Here is a 22,686-nt window from a genome sequence, read left to right on the forward strand (position 1 = left end):
AGAAACTGTATATTGTTAGAAGCTTGTAAATTAACAGGAGACATTCTTCTTGATGAAGAATATGTCAGAATTTTCTTTCAAAACCATTTCATAGATTTGAAGTTAATATAAAAATATTATTTTTATTTGCTTTAATCTTTTGTTCAACTATATTAACAACATTAAAATAAAATACATATTTTCCTTTTCTTTAAGATAGTTAATGTATTAAATTAAATATGTACATTAACTACAGCTATGTATTTTTAAAATGTTATTGAAGTTTGCTGTTTTACCCTGACATGTGAAATGCTGGAAACTTTCTCCTACCAAGAATATCCCTTAACCTGCACAAAGTTATAAAAGTAGGTTAGGAAGTGTGCATTATACTTTCAAGTCACTGCAGGCTTTTTCCTTTCCTGTCTGTAAGTGTTTTTGAAATTACAATGCAAAAAATTTAATATAAGGTTATGATTCTCCCTGCCTGCAATTACTTTAAATTATAGTTACTTTAAATTAATCTAGCCTGAGGCACTGATGATACATCATTATAATACACAGATTATGTTTGGAAGTTGAGCAGATAACTGATTGATTAGCAAAGCGTGTTGGAAATCCAATAGATAATGATTAGATTAGACCTAGATAGGAACTGCATTCTTTGTGTTCACTGTAAATCCTATACTTTACAGCTAAGATTAGGGGATTAACCTTTAAGAAGAAATGGTAGATCTTGCTTTTTTCCTGACTTCTGCTGTACTGTAAATGTGTTTCCCATGGTTGCAGGCTTGATATTCCCACAGGAAACTGGCCTGCAGATTTACGCTGTTCTGCCTGGTAGCCTGAGATTGCAGTGTTTTCCTTTTAAATATGAGATAGAAGCGTAAGATGTGAGAAAAGCATTAATGTTACTGAACAGAAAACAGTCATCTGTCAACAGCTTTTACCACTTAAGTGCTTCACTGTATTACTGAAATTGAGAGTTGTTATCCTTATTGTTGTTGTGGAGTGTTACAACCAGCTAGTCATCAAGGCCATATGATTTAAAAAGAGATTTAAGACTTCTGAACTGCTAGGTTGCTCTGGTGCAAATGAACATGTTGCCTACCTGGCCTTTTATTATGTAATTTCAATCTGTCTGCACAATTGTCATGAAATTACTAATTTTGTAATTTGGATGGCTCTCTAACTGCACACCTGTTATGATTCAGACTATGTGAGACTCTGAGAAGTCCATCCACACTTTGACATAAACTTCAAAGATTCACAGAAGCTGAACATGTGTTGTTGAGAAAAACCCATTCACTCCCTTTAGCCTTGGACTTTCCATGTATGCAAAATGTTCTTGAGTACAGTAAGATTTCTAGATGGGTAAATCTCACTTCAAAACAAAGAACTACAAGTAGAGGGAATAAACCACTGATCCTGAACTTTGCGGGGGGCACTGGTGGGTGAAGCCATCTCCAGTTAACATGATGCCAATGACAGCGATGTCTGGCCCTCTAGGCAGACTGACCAGCTGACCAGGCACCCACCAGTGTGACCAACCTCCAAGTTCATACTGGAAATTAAAAAAACACTGTCAATAGCAAATTCCCCACTCTGTTTTCTACGGATATTCAGAATTCTTGATGTGTTTTTCCCTTCTACTTTTCTTATTCAGAATTTGATTTTAAAGAAACAGAACACTGGGGACATATTCCTATCAAAAATGTTTATAAAATACAAAACTGTCAAATCAGCTGGTCATATATAAAATATATAGGTTGATAGTGTTCCTCTGTTTGGGATCAGGAAATAATGCTTATATTCTTGTGGTAACTGATGTTTGGGATTTTGTTTGTTTGAGGATTTTAGTTGATTTAGTTATCAGAGAAACATGTAGGAAGAAATTATCCAAGGTAGTCTATTGCATAAAGGACATGAGACAACTTATCACTTTCAGTGATAAGGCCTTCTGCTTTTTTTCCATACTTTTGATAATTTTTGTGCAAGTTCCTAACACTTGTCTGCAAATATCAAAAATTTCCTAAGTATCAAAACATTCATTAGTGGAATATGTCTTAGTTAAGCCAATTTTTGGAGGCAGGGAAATGGAAGTACAAAGAAATAATCAGTAGGATACTGGACAGTAATGAAGGACAAAACACTTAACCATAAAATGACCACTGCAACAGCAGTTTCTTCATTTGGGATCCCTGTTCTACCTTACATTCTCAATTCGCTGGGCATATTTATTGCTAATATCAAGGGAACCAAAATGTGAATTCTATTTCTCAAGATCCACAGTCACAGTCCACTTTATTCTTTTCTTCTTCTCCTTCTCCTTGTTTCTCCTTCTCCTTCTCCTTCTCCTTGTTTCTCCTTCTCCTTCTCCTTCTCCTTCTCCTTCTCCTTCTCCTTCTCCTTCTCCTTCTCCTTCTCCTTCTCCTTCTCCTTCTCCTTCTCCTTCTCCTTCTCCTTCTCCTCCTTCTCCTTCTCCTTCTCCTTCTCCTTCTTTTTCTTCTTCATTATTTATTATTATTATTATTATTATTTTCTTATTAATAGTAGTAATTCTTTCATTGGCCAGAGTAGATCCATTTTTGTTTCTAAGGAAAGGCCTTAACTATGCCTTTGGATGATGTTCATGCTCTTCATGCTCATTAGAAAACAGGAGTATTGTGGTGTAGAGAAGACAAAGTTGTCAACCCTTTGTTAACACTTGGTTGTGCATTACTGATCTGGAGCATTACATAGCTCATGGTCTTGGGGACAAACATATGTCCAGTAGCCTTACTCACTATCCCCACACTTGACTTCAGATTTATAACCAAGGAAGAAATCTGTTCGCATAAGCTAGATTCCCTATGCAAGGATGAAATATATTAAATAAGAAGTCCACACATCTTTAAAGCTTATAACTGAGAAATACAGTTATGGACATTCAGTGGCCTTTTTTCATAAACAAAATGTATGATTTTGGACAAATTTTTATTGGCCAAACACAGAAAGGCACTTTGGGTGAGCACAGTAAAAAATGCAGATGTCAAAACAATGTGGATTTGCAAAAGGAGAACATTCTTTTCTGAAAACTAGTTGTCTTTTGTTGTGTTCCAAATTAATCCCTTTCTGTCTTTCTGCCTTTCTGCTTACATTATGCTAATAATCTTAAATGCTTCTTGGCCAAAATGAATGTAAAATCTACAGGTAGTTTCAAAAGATATTTTTTTATCTTTCACTTTTTCTCCTGGTCACTGAAAGACATTCTGTTAAGAGACCTAGAAATCAAGTCCTTCTAGTTTTTATTCCACATGACAAAAAGTGGCACTGTAGCCCTTCTTTGCAGTGCCCTGCCAATGTAATTCAAGTTTCACGGGTAATTAATTCTCCATGCCAACGAGTCCTTGAACTGCCTGTTATAATACTAGCAGCATAGAGCCAACTAAAGAACCAAGTTTTCAGATTTTATCCCATGAAAGGTGAGTACAAACTATGAATTTGCGATTCCATTAAAAAAATAAGAATGACTGTAAAATAAAAAGTACATCCAGATGAGGTAAAATAGTCTCCTGGATTTCGTACTACTCCAGTTTCATTTATTTACTGACAGTGTTTCAGTTGTCATAGGTATATTAAGGCAAAATATAATTTAAATTTATCAAATAGCACATATCTATTTTCTTTTTGTAAATGCTCTTAGAGAAAAAAAAAAAACATTTCATATTACAGCCTTGATTTCTGAACACTGCACAGAAATTTTTAAGTTTACATCCTCATATGGATCTGAAAAGGTCCTTTTTAGAGTTTCTCCTATTTTTGTCTATTTCCCAAGACAAATTACAGTGTCTGTAGGGGCACTTGTAGACTACCAGACAGTATCCAACACAAACAGCCTTGTCTTCCATTATCAAGGCTGTATTTTGACAGTTTTCTTTACTTCATTTCCTTCTAGAACTGGGAAACAGGCTGTAAGAGGACAATTTCTCAAAGATCACTTCAGAATAAAGATTTGTCATATGCAAATATGTAATTGTTATGTGCAATGAAAAGTGGCTTTACTGTGTTCTTGTACAGGAACCATTCAATGAGACTTTGTTAATTAGTTTTATACATGTCTTGATATTTTCCTTTATCCATCAAGGGGAAGAAAGTAGATAGCTGGAAAAGAAACCCTTCATTTCTTTTACCCAGAAAAGAATTGTCTAAGGTGGCTGTAACTTGCTGAAATAATCTAAAGCAAAAAGGACTTTTTTAAAAACTAGCACAGCCCAAAGAGGGTAGAATGAAGAACACTTACTAATGTTAGTCTGGATTACTATAAATTTTATTAGCACTGAGGTGTAATTGTCAGGAACTTTCAGTTTCATACTGTGGGGGATTATTCAAACATGTTGGTGCCAATGTTTGCTCAATGCAGTCAGGATGACTGCACTTTCTGGGTCAACATTGTCTGAAAAAGTTTGCTGTACAGTAGAACTGATGTAAGAAACTAAACATTGAGTCTCACTTCATGTATCCTTTCATTCTTTGTGAGGTGAGTCAAAGTTTTGCTATTTAAAGATCAGACATTTAGAGGAATTGTATTTCTCCTTTGCACCAAGAGCATGTGGTGTCTGGTGTCTGTCAGAAGAATGCTTACTTCTTCGGTAATCCTGTTCTTTGGTGCTTTTGTCAGCTTCTATGTGGCTTAAAACAAATACATGGAAATTGAAGTATTTTAAAAAGTCAGTCCGGACTAATTACAGACTTCCAGTCTGCTTATCTGAGTGTTGTGTAATCACCTAAATGGCATTTAACCTTAAATGCCCAGCCCCTGTATTGGCTTTGCAGTGCTATAATGCTAGTCAGAGACTGCAATGTTTGGTGGGGCAGAGACAATGAAAGACAGGATTTCTCTGCAGCAGACACTTAGATTTTCCTTTTAAAGACATTCACACTCTTCTGGTGTAATTACAGCCTGCCAGAGTGAGGAGCATGAAACTGTTTTGCTTGTGAAGCTTAAAATAAAAGGTGTATATGAAAACAAGAACACGATCCTTTTTCTAGCAGTCCAGCACCAAGTCCCTTCCCCTCCCTCTCCTATGGCTTCTTCCCCTGATATTTAGAGCACCTTCCAATTAACATATTTTTAGGTGAGTGATGGGGACTTTTTTTGTGTGTGTGTATGTTTTGCTTTCATTACACCATTTTTGTGCTTATTTGTTGGTTTGTAGTTAATGTCGCATGTCTAAATTTGAAATCTCAGGTATGGGAGCATAATGTTATGAATCATGCTCCAGCCTGATTATATAATGTCCACACCAATTCCCATGCAGCTTTCCCCATAAGCAGACCTCTTGAGTGGTCTTGGGCTTGGGTGGTTTTGTGCTTTGTTTTATTTCTTTAGGGACCGAAGTCACCGTGCTTTATCCACAGTCCCAAAATAATGTATGTGGCAGGTCAGTACCCCGGAGGGAGCAGGCATGACTCTGTGGTTTCTTTTCCACCCCTTTCCTTTTTGCCCCCAGGTATTCCCTCCCTTCCCTTGTGTAACAGGATGGTTTTTCAGTGCTTCACTCAGTAATGCAAAAAATGTTCAAGTGTAAGTGGCTGCCCATTCCTCCCCAGGCCAATCAGTCATTTTCAGTCACAGGTTTAAATCTGCTGCAGCAACGGCAAGCCTCTGTGCTTGCATCAGGTCTTACAAAAGCAAGGCTGTTTGACTGACAGGCACGGAGAGGGGGTTCCGATAACTCACTGAGCCGAGTATGGAAACGGAGTATCGAGGACAAGGCTGTGCCAGGGGTACTGTGCATTATGGATGAGGCACTCGGGTCCATCGTTGATTGATTGAGGGACAGTTACGCTCTTTCACAATGCTGGGTAAGATCATCTGGACTGTCACTTAATATGAGCTTTCTTGTCACCGGGAAGATGACTTTTCATGTAGTGATCCAATGCAGATTGCAAATGACAGCCATGCTCTCCTCTCTGCTTTGTTGGGGTTTAGTTGCTCATGCAGGTGAGTTAAGCTAAAATAGCTTGATCGTTTGCCAGGTGCCATACACTGGAATTAACTCTTATTTGCTGAATCTCAGGCTGCTTATAAATGTTGGAAAAGCACCTGCGTTTGATGACATGATATATATGTCCTTTATCTCTAACAGCCAAGGTGCCACCTAACCGCTGCATAGGTATAGCATTAAATTAAGCAGATGAGCTGGGGGGAATGCAAATTTTTTCTACTCTTCTTTTTCAGGACAGAGAAACAAGCTGTAATGAACAGTTCTGGAGACTTTGAAGCACAGCCACAGCGCTGAGGTCTTTGACTGACAAGCCTTCAGCTTTCTCCTTCTTATAGGGCTCCTCCTACAGATGTTCTGAACACGTCTGCATCCCAGCAATTTTTTACTGCGCCCAGGTACTGACTGTAAGGAACATGCTGCATAAAAAGAAGCGTGGGGTGTAGGAGAAGGAGCAATGTGAGGAGTACACCAGGAGTCAAGCCTATACAAAATGCAGGCAGTGGCATGACTTCAAGCAAAAATTATTTGAGAAAGCATAGTTGCAGAAGGACCGAGTTTATTCTTAGAAAATGATAGAATAAAGCTCTTATTCAACAATATGGCTTGTGTCATGTCAAATGGTATGTGTCAGGTCTGACTTCCCTAAGTATCATCCTTTTCCTGTGTGACTGGAAGTTTATTTATTGCTTAAACAGAATTTCTTTTCCTCCCTACAGGTCTTGAAAACTAGAGTTCAGGCACTTCTGGATTGCTCTTTTCATTGAAATACTGGAACTACTATGAAGTCCTCCTTGTTTGCACTCCTCTTGGCAGTGCTCAGTACTGAACTGCTGACAAGTCACTGTTCCACTGTCAAGTCCCCAAGGTTCAGAGGACGTGTGCAGCAGGAGAGAAAAAATATCAGACCAAATATCATCCTTGTACTCACAGATGACCAAGATGTGGAGCTAGGTGAGAAAAAATTGTTATTTGCTACTTCATTTCCTCATGTGTGTTTCAGTAATTTCTGCCAGGCAAGAAGTACTTCAAACTCAGAGAAGGCAGTGGTCCTGAAACACTATCAGAATGTGGAACAAGTTTGGAAAATCGGTTAACAAATATTATTTAATAGCATTTATCAGATTTAATTGCAGACTTTAGAAAATGCATGCATGTCAAAATCAATCATAAAAGTCGTTAATCACCACCATAAAAAGATTTAATAGTGCATGCAAGGACACACAGGTAAAAAACTTGCATCAAAAGTTCTTTTTCAGTTTGTTGCTTTACATAGCATTTAAAATTCAAGCCTTATGAGATTAGCCTTTCCCTCAGTGCTGCATAGGTGAGTATTTAAGTTCTTCACATACTTGTCACGTGTGAATGCCATTTGACTTGTTTACGCACACAGGAAAACTGTCTCATTTCAGAATATAAGGCTAATTTCTATATGAGTTATTACAGTGTTTAAAATTCATCTGTCTTAAAACTATGCTATGTATGTAACGGTAAGATAGTTCTGCTTTCACAAGTATACTGAATATGTGAGCACAACCTGGATACACCAGACAGAAGTGATTTTCACATATATTTCTCAGGGCGGAAAACACTTGGATGATGTTACAGGAGGCCTTTGAATGTTTTCCATTAAATAAGTTAGAAAGATATTAATGACGGTTATGCATATAACTGATTTTTGGTTCACTGCCTGAAGTGAAAAAATAAGGAGAGAAAGAGGATCATTTTAGGTTACCCCCAAGCACATATTTCAGTTTTGGGGGCAGGAGGTAAGATCAAAAAGGTGGAAAAATGGCAAATAAATTTGAAATGAAATCTTGCATTCTTAGTGTTTTTTAATGAAAGACATGTTTTTAATAAAAGTAAGGTGATTTTTTTAAACAAAATACCATAAAACACTGAAAAAATCAAAATGTTTCACTCAGAAAACTTGTAACAAAATAGTTCATTTATGCTAATATCAAATACATTCAGCCAGAAAGTTATAGGCAAAAAGAACTAAAAGCAACCCTAACATTCTTGAGTTATTAGCATTTTTGTATTTGTCATTATGCAATAATAGTTTATGCAGTCTTTCAGAGCTGTGAGAACATAATTAATACACTGTATTTCGTGACTGAGTGTTAATCCTTTCGTGCAGCAGTTTTGTCCCAGAGCTCCTCAAGCAGGCCCTGAGATCTGAGTACGTCTTATCTATTTCATTTCTCACTCTTTCTAAAGTCTGCTCTGTTTAGCCATGCTGCATAATGAATGTCTGTTCCTGGCTCTATTTTTGGCCTAAAATACAGCTATTACAATAGGAATGCATTTCTTCTCGATAGAGTTGTTCTGAAAATTTCGTTAAAAGGGTCAAGTCACGTCTTCCTTTTTGTGGTCAGAAAGAGCCTGCTTTCTCCAAGGCGCTGGGGAAGGTAGGTCAGCAGACACACGTCTCTGAACAATGTTACCGACTAGCTGTCTTCAATCTTGAGAGAGGGTTTGCTAGTGGTGAGAGAGCAGGAAGGATGTGGCAAGCCACTTTGTTCATTTTGTGGAGCTCCTCTCTTTGAAAGCTGCACTGGATGTTCACAGAGGGCTCTGGCTCCTATTAGCAAGCAGTTGAGCAATAGCCTGGACATGTATGCGTTCCCACTGCATTGAATGAAGACACAGGTTTCCCCTTTCCATAGATCATTTCACAGGAAACAGGATTCAGCCCCAAGACTTACTGTATTGCATTATTCGCACTTCTACTAATAAATCATTCTGCTTATTTGAAAAGCAAAGCCATACTGTTTTCCATGTGTGAAGTATCCCCTTGCCCTTTCGTGATTGCTGTGAAAAAAAATCCTGTTTCCCAGAGGTCAGTGGGAAGTAACACTTTACGCCACAAACAGAATAAAGCTTAGGCAGGGTTATCCAAAAATCACAAGACTGAAAGTCTCTCAGTGTGGATTATTTGCTATTGTATTCCCAGCACGAACATTTCTAAAAGCCGTTCTAAATGAATGCTTGAACATAAAAGCATATAAGGTACACTATAGATTTCAATCAGGAAAGAATTGTCTCCAGAGCTTGTGTAAGAATTGAATCAAAATATTCAGCTGCCTGAGTGCAAATGATATACAGGGGAGTTATCCAAAGTAAAATTTGCAAGAAGCAGAGAACTAGAATTTAGTTAGTGCTCAAAGCAGCTCTTTGTATTGATCTGCACCATCCCCCTGAGTTCTGCATTCTGAATACATAGAAGTTCAGCAGAGCTGCTGTCTCATACAACTTATCAGATAAAAGCCCCAAATTGCTCCACAATTCCAGTCAGTTCTTATTATACATGCTGAGAGGAACGTGGCACAGAGGAAGGATATTACCGAACAGCTGGTGGATAGTAACTTAGGCAGTATGAAACAGCCTGGCCCACAGCTCTTGAGGAAAATCAGCAGGAACTAGGCCCAGAAGCTGGGAAATGATCAGTGAAATTGTGCCTCTGCACACTTTTAGCCCTCTCCAAAATCCTGAGGACAGAGAAATAACTGCCTGACACCTTGGTAAACTCACATCTTCCTCAAGACAAAACACCAGCTCCCAGAACTGCTTGGGAACAGTACCTCCAGAGACAATGTATTACTGCTGTATTAGGGCAGTGGCCTAATGTATTAGGGCAGTGACCACAGCTCCCACTGAGGCCATGTCTATATTCTTTTCAGGCATGAGGACTGGTATTTCCAACTTTTTGCTCACTTTTAAATCACTTCCCCTGCCCTCCATGTTCTCTGTCACTTTGTTCTCCCATGTGCTTTGCACACATCAGTCCCTCAAGCTGACCCTCAAGCATGACCCCCTCCCCAATATCCTCACTGGGATATTTTTGCAATGTCAAAAAGGAATCAAAAATAATGAAGACTGGTAGTTCCAGTATTTCAAAGCCAGAGCCCTTTGAGATGTTGGAGAAATGGGAAAAGGTTTAAAAAGGGGGTGAAAAAATCCCTAAGAAGTAAAATAAGACAATTACTTCATCAGTTGGTGAAGGGATCACATCATCCTCTGGATACATCATATCAGGCATAATTTACCTGGTTTGCTTTCCATCTTGACTAGAAATTTCAAAGTACTGAAAAATACGAGCTGAAAAAATGGAGATATATTCTGAGATCCACAAGAGTCTGTCACTTTACTGAGGCCTTGAATAAACAGATTAAGACAAGACAGTTTGGGCTGTCCCATTGTAGAGTTGTCCACCTGTGATACGCCTGGGTGAAAATCTACAGCAACTTTCAGATTCTTTATGAAACCTTGGTTACCGCACTTACTTCTCAATATATGAGGAGAACAAACTGAGAGGTGATGCTGAATTTCTTTCTGACAAAACTTTCTAATTTCTTTGTCCAAAGTGGCTGTCCTCAGTTATCTGGTTCCCCTCAGGTGCTCCCCACTTGGTCATGTAGAGCGCTGGTGTCCTGCTGTCAGACAGCGCCTGAGTACATGTGCCCTGAAGACTGTGGGCCAGATGGTAAAGAGCACAAGCTGTGAGGAGAGCTACAGACAGCAAAGGATTATAACTTATATCAGCAACTTTTATCTCCTACTTATGTTTTGTTTCCCAAATGAGGAAGTCTCACCTGCTTTGAAGTGTCCATTCCAGAATTTCCAGAGGGGCTAAATCTATTATCAGTGTCAGTAAGTGCATACCTGGAAGAAAAACTTACTCATAAACAGCAGGTTTGCAGCAGCAGAGGGCTGACCAAGCAGAGGAATGAGGAAGGGCTGTAACAGCTATTCATTTATAATGCATAGAGGCATGAAAGTGCACATTGGCTCTGGTGCTGTTACTGTGCATTAGCGTACCACGGCGGTGCACTTCCTATCTGAGAGGATCTACAAGCACTTTGCAGCTGAACTCTCAGTAATAAACTGTGGCATTTCAAAAATGGGAGAGCTATGGGAAAAAAAAAAGAAAAAAAAAAAAACAAAGAAAAAGGAAAAGCCAGCCTGGGGTCCAAAATAAAGACAATGTAGAGTAAGGATCATCTCTTGTTGGACTTTTACTCAACAACTCCTTGAAACACTCCCACTCATACACATGCAAGACCTCTAGTGCTCAGGGAACTCTCAGTTACTCTCCTACTTCTCTGTGTCTCTAAACGTTTTTTGTCTGTACTGAGTTCAGGAAAGCACAAATGCAGGCGCTCTGCATTTAGGAAAGATGGACTGTGAAAGAGGAAGAATCCAAAATGATGATGACTTCTTCTCAGGGTACTAAATATATCCTTAAAAACACATCAGTACTGCACCAGGAATTGCTAAAGAACTAACTGTCTCTTCCTTTTGTTTTACCAAACAATTCTGATGCAAAAGATTTCACATTCAGCACTGACTCTTTATCCCAAAAGCAAAACCAGAGCATGCTTAACTTTATCTAATAACATAATTTGTAAGATTTTACTGCTAACACCTAAAGCTGAACCTCCTTGGCAGTTTTGTGGCTTTACAGGCATTTATTTCATGATTCTAAAGCCTTTCCAAGTGATCCAAACAAAACCACCAAGAAATACTCTTATTTTATCATTGGAATCAATTATTTTAATTTTAAATTTAAGCTGACTGTTGTCAATTTTACAAAATGAATTGTAAAACCAAAGGGAAAAAAAAATAAGAAAGAATTCCAGGAACACCTTTTTACAGTAAAAACTGAGCAAGTATTAGAAATTGCAGACATGTTTCCTGGACACATACTGACATATCTGTGGTTCATAGTCACTGTTCACTCTCTGCTCTGTTGGATAACCAAAACAGCAAAGTTTGACAGCTATCAGCAAGTACTGACAGACCTTATCAGGAGCTGCTCAGTGTTTCTGCAGTCAGAAATCTGCATGCCCTGCCTGTCTCACCTTGTTCACAAAGGAGTTTTAAATGACACAAATAACAATCTTCGTTCTTTAAAATGGATCATTGCAGGAGTATGTTGGGAATGCAAGAGTTTATCAAGAAATGTGCTGAATTTTGCTAGTACTTTTTACATAAAAATTCATCCCCAAAATGTGATTTTGATCACAGTGCTTTAGTTTTGGAGCCAGACATGCAGATCCTGGGTCCACAGAAACTTCCCTTTGGGAAAATTTTTAACTGAATTCTTTCTCTCCCTTCCCAGCCACCTACTCCTTCCTTCCCTTCCTCCTTTCCCACCTACCCCCTTCTCTCTCTCTGATTATCTGATAAAAAAGAAGGGATTGTAACAAATTAATTAGTAATCTCAGAATTTTACATACCTTTCTGGCACATTGACTAATGATGCAGTCTGTGTAACATACTGTTTTCCTACAGCAGCGTTTGAAGTACTGTTGACCTATAAATTTGATACAGCTCTAAAGCTTTAACACTGCATTTCTATATTAGTCTGCACTTTAGATTTGTTTTGAAGCCTGAGAAAAAAAGAACTCAATCTTTCTGGAATCCTGAAAAATATGTTTGGTGATATAAGACAGATTTTATCTTTTCTCCTAAAATTACCTAAGCTATGGTGTAGTACAGACCGATGTCTGAAAGCAAGCTAATCACTGATACTTTACTTTTAATGGCGAAATAGCATCCAGTATGTTCTAACTGTTTCTTGCAGCAGAATGATAATTGGTGCCTTTTTTTTGCAGGGTCCTTACAAGTGATGAACAAAACCAGGCGGATTATGGAGAATGGAGGGGCCTCTTTTATCAATGCATTTGTAACCACCCCGATGTGCTGCCCATCACGTTCCTCCATGCTGACTGGGAAGTACGTGCACAACCACAACATCTACACCAACAACGAAAACTGCTCTTCTCCCTCCTGGCAGGCTACTCACGAGCCCCGCACCTTCGCTGTGTATCTCAATAACACTGGGTACAGAACAGGTAAGAGACAAATCAACAGTAGCTCTTTGTTTAAGTGAAGACGGTGGACGTGGAGCGGCAGGTCTTGACTCACTGCCTGAAATGAGGTGACTATTGTTCCAAATTGGGTTTACAGAGCAGGGGTTTAATGTTATGGGGAGGGAGGCGATTACTGCCAGCTGGTCCAGATCTACAGCTAACAGCCACGCAAAGTAACTCACTTGTAATGGGGCAGCATATTTTCATGCTTGGATGTCCCAGGTGGGAAATAAGCTGTTGGGCAGTTACACCTCGTGAGAAAGAGGTGCATTTTCGTGGCATTGTGGGTCTGAACTGGCAGTTCCAGCCATGACTATGGTCAGTGTTAGGGCCTGCTTGTGGACCGCTGCTAGCAGTTCTGGGAGAAGATGTCAGGGCCAGACTAGGGAATGGTGCCAAAGACCTCACAGGAGCGAAGTGCCTGTCATGGGAGTGAAACAAGGTGAATGCTATAATTTAAACTTTGCCACGGGGCGATACTTCATTTGCATTTTCTGAAAATGAATAGAAACTTGCCTTTAAGAAGGATTGTTCTGCTGTGCACCAGTAAGATTTGATAGTTTTCTTGTAAATTCCTGGTGGTTTTCCGTAGTCAGGAGATCCCTTTCCTGTCTACAAAGAGCTCTTCTTATTCCCCTCATCCATGCTTCAGCTTGATGTAAAACCCGATTCATTTATGCATCACCTATCCCCTAAGATTCAATCTGTAGACACGTTAGGCTCCAGCCTGACTTCCCCTTCTCAAGGTACAGGAGTTGTGCGAGGTCATCAGGGTGCAATTTGTCCAGAAGCGTCATCCGACTACAAAGACTCTCCTTTACAGGACCAAGGAGGCACGGATCATGGTGCCAACTGTGTTCCTTACAATGTAATTGGCAGCAGAGAAATTTGTCTGTATCAGTGGTTTAGGCACAAGAACAGATTGCTTTCAAAACATAGCAGGCAAATGTCTCCATGCTGTCTGCTTGTCCTAGTTCTCTTAATGCTGCTACACTCGGCGCCTTACATTTATCTGCCTGTTTGCCATCTTTTCTTCACCAAACAAACTCGCTCTTTCTTCCACTCTGTCTCTCTCTATCTGTAATTCTGGAGAGCTTCTGCATCCTGTTTAAAAAGCAAAAACAAACAAATACTTATCTTCTCTGGGCCTGACACATGCACTGAACAGTTCTTTAGTCTCTATTAAGCTGATTTCAGTAAAGTTGCCGTCAAAATACAGCACTGCTAAACCTGAGTAAGGGTCAGCACCAAGGCTTTTGAGGGGAAAAAGAGAGGAGAGAGCAAACGGATTATCACTGCTAGAAAATGTGCTGAATTCATCCTAAGATATAAGCCTCAGAAACCCTTTCTGCTTGGTCGATGGCCATTTCATATGGGATCTGCCTTTCCTGTTCTTAAAAAAATTGAGTATCTTACTGACTTGTAACATAACACTTGCAGAACTGAATGCCTCCTGTGTAAACTGGACAGCTGTAGCAGACTTTGGTGTCACCCACCCTCTTTGCCCTCTGCTTTTGCGCTCTGCTTTGGGTAAATCTGCGCTGCCATGTGTTATGACGGCACATGGAGATGTCTACTAAATGCAAACTTGGCCCTGTTGAATGGAAAAGAAAAAAGGATTAAAAAGAAAAGGAAAAAATCCATTTCCAAAGGCAGACAGAGGGATCCCAAGTCCTAAAACTGTCAGGTTAGTTGAGTTTTAATGAAGGGCAGGATGGGGAAAAAGAAAAGAAAAAGGCAAACAAAAATACTTGTACGAAACTGTTTCTGACCAAAGTACATTGCTTGACCCTATAGTAATATGGCCCTAAAGAACTTATCCCTTTACTCCTCGTAAGATGAGCCCCCGTTCCAATTACCCCACAATTATTTTTTGATGCAGAAGCCTAATTAACAGCAGAACTTGTAATATATTTTTCAAGGACAGTGTTGCCTCATTAAAGAGTCATCAAAAGTCCACTAACTAACTAATAATTTACATTTCACAGCTAGAAGGTTTAGTAAAACCGTAATGACTCAAGAACACCTAGGAGCGAAAAATAATTGAGAGTGAAAAAGAGGTAGCTGGGGAGAGAGAGCAGCTACATGACACACGGGCTCATTGTGACTCTGTGCTGAACCTGCAGACTCCACGAGTATTTACCCTGTGAATTTCTCTGTGTTTTGGGAGGAAATCAGTATCCTCCTCAAAGGGAAACTGAGGCAGAGAAAGAGAAAGTGAGTGACTCAAGGCCACTCAATTTGGTGGCCATCCTGTTACGGGACTAGTCTGAAGAACCTCGATATACCAGTTGAGACGATGTGCTATACCTCGGATCTGGTTCTCTGTTTGAATTGATGAGGATTTAGCTCTCACTTTTTGCACAGGGTCAAATTATTATATAAGCCAGTGGAAATAAGGGGGTGGCAGAATGTTTATATAATGTCCTTACTTCTGTTCACTCCAGATAGTTTCCAACATCTATAAAGCATCCGCTGTCTAAACCTGCCGCAGCCTTAACTAAACCCTGGATACTGCAATTGATCACGCGTGGGCAGGCTGCTTATGAGGAGAGTCCTGCTAAAGCCATAAGGACTCCAAGCAAGCACAGCAGTCCATTTAAAGAGGTCTGAAATGTGCTGTAATAAACTGCAGTCATAATTAGAGCCCACTGGAAAAACCTGACAAAAAACAGAATGGTTTTTTTTCTTTCTTTCTTTTTTCTGTTCTATTCCTGTTCTACTCTGAAGTGACCTAATGGAGATGTTGTTTCATGGGAACATCCCTTTTTTGAAATGTCAGTGCTAAATCATAGGCAGGAACTGGGCTGTGTGGGAACAGGGCAGACAATATTCAGAAACAACACTGCCAAAACAAAATTGCTTTTGCTTCTAATTATCATTATAAAAAAAAAAATCCTAAAACAATTAATGATGTTGCAATGTTTATGGTTTCTCTTACTCACAAGCTGTATGCTAATGCAGAAATGAGTCAGTTGCACAGCTTCCTGACTTTGAAAATCCACAAAATTGGTAATATTAAACCAGAATTTGTAGAATGCCAACAAACAGTAGGAAACAGCAGGGGGAGATACACAAAATACATAGAAAGTGAAAACAAAACAACTCTGCAGAGCTTCAGAGATGAGATTAGTTTTTATTACATAGGCTCCAGCTATACTGGGGAAGAAAGATGGTCACTCTGTAATTATTTTCAAATATCATGGAAATTGTCAGAACAGCTTCAGAAGTTTTCTTTCATCTTGTCGTTTTAAGGTCAGGAAACATCCCATCAGCTATTTAGATTCAGAAAGTTTATTCACAAGATTATTAGTTGCAGGAGTTGGAAGGCTTAGGCCTTTCCCATGGTGGCTATTTTCTGTCCTTTCAATACTTCCCGCAGTATTGTTGAAGTCTTTTATTTTACCTTTTACTCTTTTTTCCTAGCCCTACAGTACATAGCCTTGCCTCTCAGACGCGTTCTTCGGTATTGTCAGATCACGCTGCCATACACTTATACAAATGCAAAGGAAAAATCCAGGTGTGCACTACCTGAACCTTGGCATCCTCCAGTAGGCAAGCAGGATTGTGCCACATTTCAGTGTAGCAATAACCAAGCATTATCTTAGCATTTTAGAAGAGAGAGCCATGACAGCGGCACAGCCGATATCCATGAGACATCAAAGTAACCATCATTTTATCGGTATACAGCGTGTCATACTTTGTATGCTGGAGGATTTTACAGTTTTACCAGCTGAAGTTTCACCCCTTTGCATATTTGAAGAGAAAATTAAGTATAAATTCTCCCACTGATTTAACATAGATATGCGTTCAGAGCCCTCTCTGCTTAGTGTTACCTTATAAAATGATTACCTTCTAATCCTCTCTCCTCTTAGCCCTTCACAGGCAGCATAGCTGTGCAGGAGAGAGCAGGAGTCTGCTCTGGCTCAGCGACCACTGACAGCCTCACAGCAACATGCCAAATTCAGGACCAGGCTCTCCCCTTACGCAATCACACCTGAAAGAACAAAGATCACCAAATTAGGCCATTATTTGCTTACATATTTTTTAATTGTCTTTATGAAGACGTATTTCCCAATATTTTATTCCTTGCTGAGATGGCTCAAGCAATCAGAATAAGATTTAGGGTTCGTGCATGCAAGTGTCCTGATGGTATTCTCAGGCTTTTAAAGGACAGCAATGGCAAAAGTTGAGCAGCATGAATGCTAATTTTTAAACACTCATGTTTGCAAAACTCAAAACTCAGGAAGTGGTTGGATATCAGGATGCTGCTATCTGATATGTTTTGACATTAGCCACAGACTTCTGTGTCATGATGAACATAAATGGTCATTTGCTTGACATCTAGCTAATATTTTCAACAGTTCACATCAGCTTTTGATGTATGTCAGTTGACACTTGTCAATTACGGGTACCTTTCTTAGTGTTATGACCAAAGAGCTAATAAAATACTGAGGTGACAAGAGACTGATGGCTAAGCAGTTTGGGGAAGGAGTATTTAAACTGTACACCACTCTATTTTGACACATTTGGACAAGTTAATCTTTCATAACTTGTGCAAAAACTATGCCTTCTGAAGGTGTGGGTAGACAATAAATTTCCTCTGGAGGCAAAGCTTGTGTGTTTCCTGTTCACAGCCTTACAGTACAATTCACTGCCAGCACACGCTATGTTTAATCTGCATCGTTTCAGTGACCTAATTTGTATCCTGCCTCATGCACCACTGCAAAACAGAGAGGATTTCAGGATGTGATGTTAGGGTGGGAATGAGTATGCAGGGAATGAGTTGTGGTTTTCAGAATATTTCTAAAGTGAAAATAAAGAAAGAGAGAATCCCAAGTTTTAGGTTCTTTCTTAATTGGCATAAAAGAGGGTGAGGAGCATCGAACATAATTTAACTTGTAAATAATTTAAATAACTAAAAATATGCTTGTGCATCTCACTTTTCAGAACAGAATTGCACTTTCAGTCAAGCTAGGAAATGTTTACGTAAAAGTGAAACATGCTGAATATATACAAATAGTTCACAAAAAGTGAAATATGGATGAAAGAAAAGGCCAAATAGAATAATGAGCAGGATTTTCTCATTCTCTGTTATCATTTGAAGTGAAACCTTTTTTGGTTTCTGTCCAGGACCTCATCAAAAACCACAGCATGTTTGCCCACTCACACTTGAAACAGAATTCTGTGCTACTAAACACTGTGCAGAAAACCATACACTAAATGATTTTTAGCAAGGTTACACATTCAAGTGCTTCATTTCAGAAAATCTGAGTAGAACATTTGTGTGTGCAACTAATTCATCTCTCTTGTTCATGTGGCCAAATGACAGTATTTAACTGCATCAGAACATATCACTTGGGGGGAGGGATGAAATTTCCTCCATTTAAAAAGAGGATAGACCTCTATCAAAAGGTATAACGCTAGCATCCACATCAGCAAGGACAGGGGTCTCAGATCCCTTCTGCAAGACTTTTATTACTCAGTAACTAAGCAGAGTGGGATTTTATCACATATATGGGGTGGGGGAGTTCGGATGTCTGCTGGATGGAAGATAGCAGCGAGACTTAGGAGTCCTTTTCAGGCATCGTTGTGTCCTCCCAACGTCCAAAAGCATTCGTTCCTTTGCACTTCTGCCTCCCCTCATCCTATCCAACTAGGAGAATCAGTCTCCACTCCTCAGATTTCTCATCCCAGGCTTCTGGCCCTGTAAAGCCTCCTCTGGGCCCCCGCTCTGAGCCTTGTCCCCCAGCCTGTCTGTCGACAAGTCGTTCCCACCCTCCTTCCCCGCCTGGCGTCTAGTCACTCCTTGACAGACATGTCCTGTTCCCACCGCTTGCCATTAGCAATCTCCTTTCCCAGCCCACTCAGAAAATCAGTTTCTCCCCAGCCCCCTCTCTCCCCCTCCTTGCCTTGTCAGTCCCCTTCTTTCCCCTTTCTTCGTTCATTGTCCAGTTTCTCGGTCAACATTCCCCGTCCTGGGCCCCTGAGCCTCCGCTGCTTTTCCCCTCTCTCTTTTTCCCTCTTTCAGTTCCTTTGCTGGATCCCCTGGGGCCCTTCCCCAAAATGCTTGTCCTTATCTGCTCACCTCCTGCCCTCTGCTTTTCAATCAACTTTCTCCCGCCTACTGACACCCCTCACAGGTGGACGAGGAATGCCCCAAGGTGCCCAGATCTCCAGAAGATGCAAACTGCAGTGTTTCTTTCAAACCTGAGCAAAATTTGGACAGATTCTCACTAAGATGATAAAAGATGCCTCCTTGACAGAAAGTCTATCATGTCTTTGACAGAGTTCGTGCTCTCCTTGCAGAGCAAGGAAGTGCTATCAAATGAAAGCTCGCATAATTTTTTTCAGATGTTAAATGTAATTCCTTTTCCATCGCTGTGGTTCTCAAAGGTGGCTACTGTTCGGGCTAAGAAGTTTCAAAAAATTCAGCCTGAGGCAGACATCCAGTGTGGAAAATTTCAGTCCAAGTATGAGAAGGTTATAAGCAACTGAAAGCAGGGTCTTATAATGAGAAGTGTCAGACAACATCAGTACTGGAAAGTGCTACCAGCTTGGCTCATAATGCAAGCTTTGTTAAAGCCATCACCCAGGCTAACGATTGGTATATCAAGTTATAGGCTAATGCCTTTTGCAACTGCTGAGTTATAAAAGCTTTAATGCTCTTTCTGGTTACAATGGTAAACCTGACAGCAACTGGGAAAGACCCACAAAGCTGGAGAAAGAGTAGAAAACCTGGGTCTTTCTGCTGTGGTTAAGTTACATGACAGGGAACTAAGAAATAAGGATAATATTCTTTGCAATGCCACAGGCTTCCTGCACGACTTAGGTCTAGCTGAGGGTTAGCCTCTTGGTGCCTCAGTTTCCTCATGGCATTTTTGAGTCTGCGCTTATTTCATTCCTTAGGGAGGGCTGGAATACTGGTCTGACTTGCTGCAGTTGGTGATGTGATACCCTAATGCTTTGTAATCTTTCAGCAGAAGGGAAAAATCAAACTTCCCAGCTTTAAACCTATTGTTTGTGTAACGGGAAGAAAGCAAGGAGGATTTTAGTGGAGTAGTCTGGAAGTTGCAATTTTGTTGGGCTCTGTCCCCAGAGCACAGAGTCACCGTGCGTCAGCTCTGAAATGGCATGTAAACAGTGCTTTGCAACCCTTGTGAGTGGTTTCCTGACTTTGCTAAAGGAAGTGGGCTGTCTGCTTAAAGCTCTTGTCTGGGTCAGCGTGACTAAACCTTACAGCAGCATGCCTTTTTAAAGGTTTGGTTTTAAACCAGAAACATTCCCACAAATTTCAGCAAACAACAAGGGTGTTGAGCACAATGTATGTCCTTTGATCCATGGAAATGGAGAGATGTGTCTCCAGTAGACACAGCCCAGTTCACCAGCGTACTAATCCGCTAATGCTAACAGGAGTAAGGGGCCTAATTCTGTTGTGTAATGCAGTAAATATTATTCATAAATCTTGTATTAAATGCTGGGAAATTAAGTGGTGGGAATTGTGAGAATTTGCATCACATTAAGCAATAAAAAATCCTGGCTTCAAACTCCAGAGATCCCCTGGGTCAAATTCTCCTTGCTGTCAATTGCAGCCCCCTGGCTCTCTCAGTCCAGTTCAGGACTCATTAGCTAATTGCTAAAGGGAAAACAAAAACCTGTATTAGGGAATCTTTTCATATTAGCTACCAGACATGCATATTCTGCAGCCACTCCTGAGACACATAGATGTCTGTATAACTGTTCACCCTGCCATGTGTTGTTGTTTGCATAGACTTAATTGAACATACTGACACAGAATGTAATTATTTTGATATACAGAGTTACTCTACATGTGATTAAAAATAACAATGTGTCCCGGGAACAGTTAGCAAAACTGCCAGAATACTGATAAAAACTGTCATTAAGGTGCAAAAATCGGCATTTATCTTTCCTGTTATCCCTGTGGGGACCATTAAACACAATAATGAAAAGATGTCCCTTGAAATGGCATTACTTTTTAATGAGGCTTTTACCCATTGAGTCATAATCTCCATTTTATTAATTACAAGCAAAGATGGCTTCCGAAACCTTGAAACTGCTGAGTGCAAGTGGCTTCTAATGCTGAGCATTCCCAGTCAGCACTCAGAATTAGGCAAATCAGCAAGTGCCAGGCTACAGCTAAGGATGCGGGTTGACTTTATAAGCCAAACATTTGAGGATCCAGCAAGAGCATTTGCGCATCACAGTGGCAGCTCCTGGGAAGTCCTGCGACATACTCTACACCCCGTTAATTGTTTACAGTCCTCTGGTTAACAAAAAAAACAGGTAGGACACCAGTAGTGAACACTTGCTGATTATTTGGCCCCATGGACACTACTGTGCTTTCCTTTTATTCCAGCACTGGTCTTCATTCAAAGCGTGAATATCCAGACACTAACTGCTGGCACAGAGCTCCAGCTCTGACTCGCTGGCCCTATCCTGTACTCAGTGGTGCTCAGAAAACCCCATGGTGAAATGATTGAACTCTTGTGTTTGAGTAAAAGCTTTACTTTTCCCTTCACATGTATAATTACTCATATCCTCCTGAGCTTTTGACCAGCAAACCACCCTTGGTTGAAGTAATTTGGCAAATGTGATCCATTATCACAGCTACTGCTGCTTCTATGAGTATTCAGGGCTTTACTGTGTGTTTGACATGGGAACTGCTTTATTCTACAACAGGGTGAAACATCTATTTCTGCAAACTGTCACTCAAGGAGCTGCTTAAAACTTGACATTTCTCAGATTATTTTTATGATAAAATGCTAAATCATTGCCAACACAAAGGTGAATGGTTCAGTCTGTCAGTCTGAAGTCTCATAACATGCCCAAAATCTGGGGTTCAGGGGGCCAGGGGGGAGCTAACAAAACATTATTAAAGTTGCAAAATTAAGTAACCTAAAGCAAGGAAATTCCAGGATGAATTGCCCCCTACCAGCTCCAAGCCTCCCTTTCCTTTTCTAAATTCAATTTATCTTTTCCCATCCCTGTGTTCCAGGACTTTTCATCTCTGCATTTTATGCTGGTGGCTTTCTTTCAGGTAATGCCTGAATTTAAAAAGAAGAGCAGGAGAGAAAGAAGCTGACTGTTCTTTGGTTTAGGGTCAAAACTGAAACTGTGAGGACTTTCTCGGGTCCATAATGGATCAACCCGTGGTGACATTAAACTGAGAAGCTGTAGTAAGTCTTTCCTGATCATCTGTATGCTACAGTTTTTCAAAGCTTGGCTATTTTAGGACAGATTTTCATAGCCACCTCTGTTATTTACAAAGGCACTAAATCAAAACCTAGAGACACTAGAGCTTCTTAGAGAAAAGCTTGCCAAAGATTTTCAAATGGGCAAGCCCATTTATTTTTCCCTAGCCTTTTTCTTGGAAATTGCTGAACTGTTTGGCTAAAATTTTCCACAAAGCAAAATCCAGCCTGAGTCAGATAGCACGGAAACTATCATCGCTACTGATTGAAGTTTGGCACAACTGTAAATAGCAGTGTTCAGGTCTCAGTATTAGTCAATGGTAATTATAGGTGGGGCTATCAAACCATCCTACATGTTAAATTGCCATAACTTCCATTTTACAGTTTGAGAGCCTCTGATCTTTGTGGGAGGCAGGTTGGCACAGAGTCCTTTAGAGATGAACACAGCACGTGGAGGTTCCCCAGGGTCATGCTGCTGGAGGACCTGGGATGGCATTCAGGAGGGCTGACCTCAAATCTCCCCTGAACCACAGGCTGTCCTTGATTTTGCTTGGCTCAGTAATGCTCTCTCTCCCACGGTCAAATCGCTCTCCCATGCTTTTCTTCATTATTGTCTCTCTTTGGTTTCCCTTT

General features: G+C 40.1%; 1 protein-coding gene across 1 annotated transcript in view; it reads left to right on the forward strand.

The window, feature by feature from the left end:
* The window catches only part of SULF1 (sulfatase 1), a 128,016-nt gene that overhangs the window by 56,983 nt on the left and 48,347 nt on the right, over positions 1 to 22,686 (forward strand). The window contains 3 exon segments of the mRNA XM_080578473.1: positions 6,200 to 6,361; positions 6,683 to 6,917; positions 12,584 to 12,823. Of these exon segments, the coding sequence (XP_080434599.1) occupies positions 6,746 to 6,917; positions 12,584 to 12,823 (412 nt within the window). The 5' untranslated portion in view covers positions 6,200 to 6,361; positions 6,683 to 6,745.

Source organism: Anser brachyrhynchus (assembly GCF_964034855.1).
Source record: "Anser brachyrhynchus genome assembly, chromosome: 2".
In the NCBI taxonomy this organism is placed as follows: Eukaryota; Metazoa; Chordata; class Aves; order Anseriformes; family Anatidae; genus Anser; species Anser brachyrhynchus.